The sequence below is a fragment of the Pteropus vampyrus genome, unplaced genomic scaffold (genome assembly GCF_000151845.1).
Source record: "Pteropus vampyrus isolate Shadow unplaced genomic scaffold, Pvam_2.0 Scaffold204, whole genome shotgun sequence".
Taxonomy (NCBI): Eukaryota; Metazoa; Chordata; class Mammalia; order Chiroptera; family Pteropodidae; genus Pteropus; species Pteropus vampyrus.
In genome coordinates, this window is record NW_011888985.1 from 616,292 (window position 1) to 623,702 (window position 7,411).

General features: G+C 59.1%; 1 protein-coding gene across 4 annotated transcripts in view; it reads right to left on the minus strand.

The window, feature by feature from the left end:
- SH3BP4 (SH3 domain binding protein 4) overlaps nucleotides 1-7,411 on the minus strand; it is a 64,276-nt gene that overhangs the window by 8,668 nt on the left and 48,197 nt on the right. For all 4 annotated transcript variants that reach the window (XM_011372349.2, XM_011372348.2, XM_011372350.1 and 1 more), the window contains one exon: nucleotides 2,041-4,400. In XM_011372349.2, the coding sequence (XP_011370651.1) occupies nucleotides 2,041-4,400 (2,360 nt within the window). The remainder of the gene's footprint in view (nucleotides 1-2,040; nucleotides 4,401-7,411) is intronic.

The window sequence follows — 7,411 nt, forward strand, 5'->3', positions numbered from 1 at the left end:
CGCTTCCCACCACAAGCCTAACCTGGCTGCAGGAGCTGTTCCGCCGAGGTCAGGTTTCATTTCCTCCTCTCCGGAGTCTGGAGCCACAGTCAGTGCGGGGCCCGCGGAGGAAGGAGGGGAGAGGGTCCCAGCCACGTGCACACGAACCCAAGGAAGCCAACCGAAAAGTCTACTCAGAGAAAGTTCTCCAAGCTGAAAAAGGAGCGTGATCCTGTAAGACTTCCCCCAAAAAACAAGAGCGCACGCGGAAGCCTCCGCCTCAGACCTTCCACGGCTGGGACCGAGCTGCTGGGGTCGGTCCGTGTTCCGCCCGCGCTGTGCGGGCTGCAGGTTCTGTTGCTATAGCACACGGCACAACGGAGGCTGCTCGTACCCCACCCCACGAAGGCACGAATTCCACAACCGACGGAGGACCCCAGCTCTGGCTCGTTCGAGACGGAAGCGCAACCCTTGTCTGCTGTGGGGTCCGTCCACGGAGGGCGCCGAGCAGGGCGGCCCGACGCGAGCACCCCGAACCGGTTTTGTAGGTGGGCCAGCGAGGTGTGCCCTGAACAAGGGACAGGCGCCATCGCCGTGGGGGGGCCGCCCCGGTACCCTGCTGAGGCTCCTTCTGCCTCCGTTCACCCACCAGGCCTGACAATGTTCACCCACCAGGCCTGACAATCCTATGTCCTCTCCAGTAACGCTGCCATCACCTCAATGCCCCCAGTGACCTCCCGGTTGCCATGGTCACCCCTCTACCTGCCACGGCCAGCCCCTCCTCCTCCAGGCAGCGTCGGATTCTCATTCTGCTCCGTGCGCCTGGCGCTTTGTGTTCCCGCGGGCCCCCGTCAAGGGGTCTCTCTTCATGCCCCACTCCCTACCAGGCTGCAATGCCTGCTCCCTGCACCAGGGACCACGCCACAGGGAACCAAATCCGTTCTGTGCCCCAACTGCAGGGGGCGGCAGAGAAACGTGTGACGATGAATGAACCTCAGCTGTACGCCTTGTCGACGCGGGCGGACTCGGGCACACACAGACACACCTAGCTCACCTGTGCCAAGAGGCACGAACACAAAATGGCCGGTGTGGGGTGGAAGGAGGGACCAGAAGTGGCAGAAATGCCCAGGGCGCTGAGTCACACCTCACAGAAGTTAGGAGGCGAAAAAGCCTGCCTGGAGTCAGCGGAACGAGGAAGAAAAGCAGAGGACGAAGTCACAAAAGTTTCTGCACAGGAGCAAAAACTAGTGACGTGTCCACAGACCAGGAGGATGGGAAGGAAGTGGAGTTTCGATGATAGAAAAAACATCCAGCCCAGACTCCACGCCCGGAGACGCCAGGAGAAAAACGCTCTCAAGCTTCTCCAAGGTCACGACCGGAACTTGACCAGCAGTTAAGACTGTGGCTGCCTGCGGGGTGTGGGGCTGGGGCAGAACCCGGGCCGCCCGGCACCGTGAGAGCGGGCGGCACACGCTTCCCGGTCGGCTGCTGGACCGGGCTGTCCGCTGGTGCGACACCAACGTCCCCCTTTTTACTTCTCAGGATGCTAAATCCCAACGGGCCCCACAACCGAGGCTGTCCCCGACCCCAGCTCAAACACACGCGTGAGAAGGAGGAGGGGACAGTGACAGACAGATGGCGGGACCCGCAAGTGTGACGCGGAGAGACAGACCCACGTCGACGCAAAGTCAGACTCGGGGGCCGCGGCTCTTAAAATTCCCGGGTCCCAGCCCCGGCCGGGGGTCTGATGACAGCGCGGAGCTTCTGAAACAGGCGCTTGGCGCGCAGGGCCCCCTCGCGTCCCCACCCCACTGGGCACGCAGGGACCCGTCCCGAGGCCCGAGGGGCACAGGGTCCTCATCGCGGTGGCTCTCGAGTCCCTGCGGCCTCACAGGTCCCACCTCCGGCTGCATCCCCGGCCCTGTCCTTGTGTCTGAGGAGCGGTGACGAGCCCGGACACCGGCCCGAAGTCTCCCCGAACCACAGCCGGGCCCCACGTGCGTCAGGAAGAGGCCGATCTCGCCGCATCCCACGCCAGCCCAAACCCCGCCGGGCGCTCACCATCATGAGCTCCTTCTGGAAGGACTTCCGGTCCTTGCTCTCCATGTTGTTACAGTCCTCCTTCAGCTTCTCCAGGACGGACGCCACCCGCTCCGGCTCGCTGTCCAGCTCCGCCCGGCAGAAGAAGGTGAGCGGCAGGTCCCCGTAGCCCAGGGCGTCGGCGAAGGAGCGCCAGCTGCTGACGTTCTCCATCAGCAGCGTCCTGACCGAGGCGTAGATGTAGGTGAGGAACTTGCAGGGTCGCAGGATCTGCTCCAGCAGCACCGAGGTGCTGAGCTCGGGCCCGGCCAGGAGGCTGGGCCTGGCCCTGCCCACCACCAGCACGTTCCTGGCGTGCACGAGGCCCACCCTGCCCTGGTAGTAGCCGATGTACCACTCCTTGGTCCACAGCTGCCCCCTGAGCCGGACCTTCTCCTCGCTGAGCAGGGCGACGGCGTCCCCTTTCTTGTACTCGAGCAGGTAGTGGTTCTTGCTCTGCCGCACCACGGTCTTCAGCAGCTTGCCGAACTTGAGGCTGGACAGCGGGCGGTCCTGAAAGGTCGGGTACTTGGTGGTGGCGGCAAACGGGGACAGGATGATCTTCCCCACCTCGTTCTTCTTGAGAAACCGTCTCGGCCCGGACGGCTTGAGGGCGCTCTTGGGGGGCGGCTGGGGAGTCTGGACGCAGAACTGGGTCAGGAGGGCGTCCTGGTCGTCTTTCACCTGGACCCGCAGGGTGAAGTCGGAGAGCTCGCCGGGGTTCTGGCAGGCGATGGGGAAGATGAGGCGGCTCACCTTGCCCAGCTTCACCTGGAAGCCTCGCACGACCTTGGCCTGCTCAGCGGCTCTGACCTCGTAGTTGGTCATGTTGGAGAACATGCACACCTGGAGGTCCTGGGGCCTGGACAGCACGAACTGGTGCTTGCCCCAGAGCTGCAGGGCCACGGGGGCAGGGCTCGGGGCCTGGCGGGTGACCTCGCTGACCAGCAGGGTCTTCGGGGCACAGTCGTGCCCAAAGACGGTCACCACTGTCTTGAAAGACGGGTGGATGTGTTTGGGGCCGTAGAGACCCACCGTGACTTTTTTATGGATGAAGTCCCACACGGTGGAAGGGTAGAGAATGTTCGGGCCGTGGGCAACCATGGCCAGGTACATACAGGGCTCCAGGTTGTCCAGATGCACCTGGACCGTGTCCCCATAGCTGCAGGTGAGTGGGATGGGGACATATGGCCCTTCCTTCAAGTCACTCCTCAGGCACTGGAGGCCCACCGTGCTTTTGCTAAAAATGTCGTTTTTCACCTCGGCCGAAACTTTCATCTCCAAGACGAGGAAGGTTCTCACCTCCAGCGTGCTCAGCTTCACCTCCAGCACCGGGCTGACGCTGCTGCACCTGTCACTGTTGAGGCCCAGGGGGGGATCCAGCAGCGCCTTCATGGACACCTGCTGCGTTTCCCCTGCAGCCACGTGGCCCTCGGGCACGTGGATGCTGATGCTGGTGTCCGGGAGCTGCACCGAGCCCCCGGAGCTATCCAGCTTGCACACGATGTTCGTCTCCACCGCCTGCGTCTGGCCCCACCCGGGACTCTGGCCCAGCAGGTCCAAGTCATGGCAAGACCGAGCCAGCTTCCGGTGGCTCAGCCAGGCGGCTCGGAAGTCCTCCCGGCTCTGGAATTGCTCGGGGGCCGGAGACTTCAGGCCCGTGAAGAACCCCGAGGACGCGGGCGCGTCGGAGTTGGCTTGCAGGACGGACAGCTCCGACAGACTGTAGGAACGTTTGCTCCTGAAGAACGGGTTGTCCCGTCTGGCCGGCGGCTCGGCGTGCAGCTGATGGGCGGCCGGCAGCTCGTCGAAGATGTTGCCGGTGCTGTTCGTGGTGGCCGAGCTGGACTCGGTGAAGGAGGGCGTGCCTGTGTCAAAGAGCAGCAAATCCACGGCGCTTCTGGGGGTCAGCTCGTCCACGCCGGGCACCGCCGGCACGTTCCCATTCAGAAATGGGTTTGTTTGGACCCCGTTCCAGAAAGGGTTGTTGCTGTAGGTTTTGCCCGATCCCTTCTTGTCCTCTGTCCACCCTCCGAGCAAATCCAACTCCTTGGCTACCTCGTCGGGGCCTTCGGGAAGGTTGTCGATCAGGCCGCTGTCGCTCAGCGTGGAGTTCCGGTAGTTTAGGGGCTGCACGTAGGAGGATGGGATGTAGCCCATCTCCGTGGTGTTGTGTGCGTACCACCACTCCCCGCCCGACGTGTCCAGCACGTAGAGGTGGTCGCCCTTGGAGAACTTCAGGGTGGTGAAGTTGTCTGGGCGGTAGTCCTTGATTGCGATCACTTCCTTCGCATTGCCGAAAGGCGTGGGATTGTCTCCGAGCAAGGCACTGGGAGAAGGCACTGCGCGAAACACAAAGAACAGAAGGTGAGGGCGAGGCCAGCGGGGCTGCAGGGCGCTGGCCAAAACCAGGGCGCGAGCGGTCTAAGGCGGGGGTCCCCGAGCCCCGGGCCGCAGGCCAGCACGGGTCCGGGGGCTGCAGAATAGGAGGTGAGCGGCGGGCCAGCGGGTGAAGCTCCATCTATACCCGCAGCTGCTCCCCAGAGCCGGCATCGCCACCTCAGCTCCACCTCACATTGTCAGATGTCAGATTCTCATAGGAGCACCGGTCCCTGGTGCCACAAAGGGTGGGGACCGCTGGTCTAAGGAATAAACACCACCAGATGCAACGAGCCAGGCAAATAACTCGCAGAAACAAACCAAAGTGAAACCTGAGGTGTGATTCACCTGGGCAACAGACTGACAGGCAACAGAGCACGCGGTGGTTTCAGGACACTCGGCCACGTCTGCGTCGGACGCTCTAAGGCGGGAGGCCATGCAGGAATTCTGTCTGCCCGCCACCCACACAAACACGAAGCAGCGCGGCGGAGGGGCTGACAAGTCCCGGGGTTTACTTAACCGATGGGCAGAAACTGCTGCTAGCAGGGAGCAGAACGGGCCACCCCAAAACGTGCCGCTCTGGCCCCTGGATTATTTTGAGCTGAAGACAATAAGGCCTGAAAGACTCAGGAAAAGCTTCTTAACCTTCCCCTCCCGCTCCAGGAAAAGAACTGTCACCAGAGATGACTACAAAGAGCATGGGCCAGGTGGGGCCCCCTGTGTCCCTTTGTCCCTGCCCGCATGGCAAACATGTTTATCAAATATTTGCTCTTCCATCTCCCTGTGAATTGTCTTCCTCTCCTTTGAAGCTCCAAACCTCTGCCTCCTCCTTCTTAGTGCAGGAAGGTTACATAAGCCTTTCTTCGCCTGACCTCCCCTGGGTCCAATGTTCTTACGTAGCCCCTGTACCAAGATGATTAAAATTTTGTTTCTCTTGTTATATGTCTTAGGTCGAATTAATTATTAGACCAGCCAAAGAACCTACAAGGTCAGACAGAGGGAAAACTGTCCTCCCCTACAGCAGAAAGACAAACCGAATGGGATCTACTTAGAAAACACAATCTGGCGACCCACGGCACATAACCGGGTACCGGAAGAGCTGCGAGAGCCTCTCGTGTTTACGGACTGACCCCACCTGACATACGGAAGCGGAGGCGAGGTGTCTCAGGCCCGTTTCTTCCGTTTCCAAGTCGAGCCCTTTCTTCATCAAGCTGTTTATTTGAAATAAGATTCCTGAGGTCAGTCTCTTTCGACCTCCTTGCAAGGATCATTCAACGTAACAGAGCGGACATGGCCTCTCCCGCCCACCCTAAAAACCAAAGGTTGATGTCTGGCTGGCGTGCACAATATTTTTGAACAACCGTTTAAGCAGTCTGAAAAATTCCACCACTCTGTTTAAACGGTGACTCGAGCTTCTTATGGCTCTTGGCATTAAACTGCGAACGTCCCCAAGGCAGACAGCAGTTGGAACAGCAAAAATAAGTTGGCTAAACAAGTGGCGTGTGTTTTGAAAAATAATGGAGAATCGACACACCTGAGTGTTTCATCTCCCTCCCATGCCTGACAAAGTACACACAGAGGATGCAGTTCTTCCTGACGGACACGAGCCCATCGCCGGAAACCGCCACCCAAACATGCCCCGTTTTACAGTTTGTTGTTATTCTGCCTTCTGGTCACGAACAACTGAAAAGAAACTTTTCTAAGCTCCCTACGTAAAGCAAAGGACTACGTGATTAAGCCAACAGGCGTTCTGTTCCATCAAACTTGCCCTCCACAAAACCCTACCTGCCAGATTCCCTTTCCTTGGAAAGAAATAACGAAAATTAAATCATATTTCCTCGGCAAAGTGTTAGGAAGTAAAGCAGGAAGTTTCTCTTTATTTACATGAACTAAACAACAGAGATGTGCTTGCTAGGGAGCACACCTGGGCCTGGAAGGCTGTCACCTATTGTCCTCTGTCTGGGACAATATGGCTCTGGGATCGCTAGACCTGGGCTTTCAATCCGGGCCCTCAGAAGCCGTGTGACCTCCGGGGCTGGAGGTTCTTCGTGATGGAGGAAAAACGACCTTCTCCCGTGGGCTCCGGGGAGGATTCTGGAAATCGGGCCGAGCAGTGCCCACTGAGCACGAAGACGCCTCGCCCTGGGCGAGGACCCACACGCGGAGCCACACAGCAGCGTCGCCACCCGCCTAACGCCTGCTTCTCCACGCGCTTAGCATCGACCAGCACATCCGGCACCTGTCGTACCTGTTCCGGTTTTTGGGGGGAGGGCTCCATCACCCCGTTAGGGTCTGTTACGCTCACAGTGGTACCCCTGGAACAGGGCCTGGCACGTAGCAGGTATTCCTGGGGTGAAGGCTCATCCCGTAGCTTACGACAGAGACACCATACCCACTTTATGGGGTCAAGGCGTTGGCCAACGTGAAAACTGTCCCCTGGCTGTGCCCCTCTGCTAGAAAAATCACGCCAAAGAGAAGGCATTTAACCCTGATGGGTGGAGACTGAATCGAAACAGCAAAGGAAAAGGAAGTGGCTTCGAGGAGGAGGTGGGAAGAAGGGCGAAAGGTCAGGCTGGGGTCAGGGGTAGTGTAAGACCCCAGTGCCCACTCTGTTGTCCAGTCATGGGCTCCAGTAACGTAACCCATGACCTTGACAATTCAAATGAAAACGTCGCCCGGAAACGAATACCAAATGATGATTAAAGAATGCCTGCGAGCTATTAAACTCTTAGAATCCCCCAGAAGTTCTATCCCTCTTATGTTCCCCCCCGAATAATTCCCTTAGAGTAACCTTTTTCAAATTAAAAGCCAAAGCCACTAAGCTGGCTTTGTACACGGCCTAAGACAACGTACCAGCGCGAATTATCGCTTCGGTCTTAACCAGACTGAGGAAGAAAAACGGCTTTACTCAAAATTCCAAACACTCTAGTGGCGACAGGCGTCACTCGAGGCTCGGGCTCCTGCGACGGGAAGG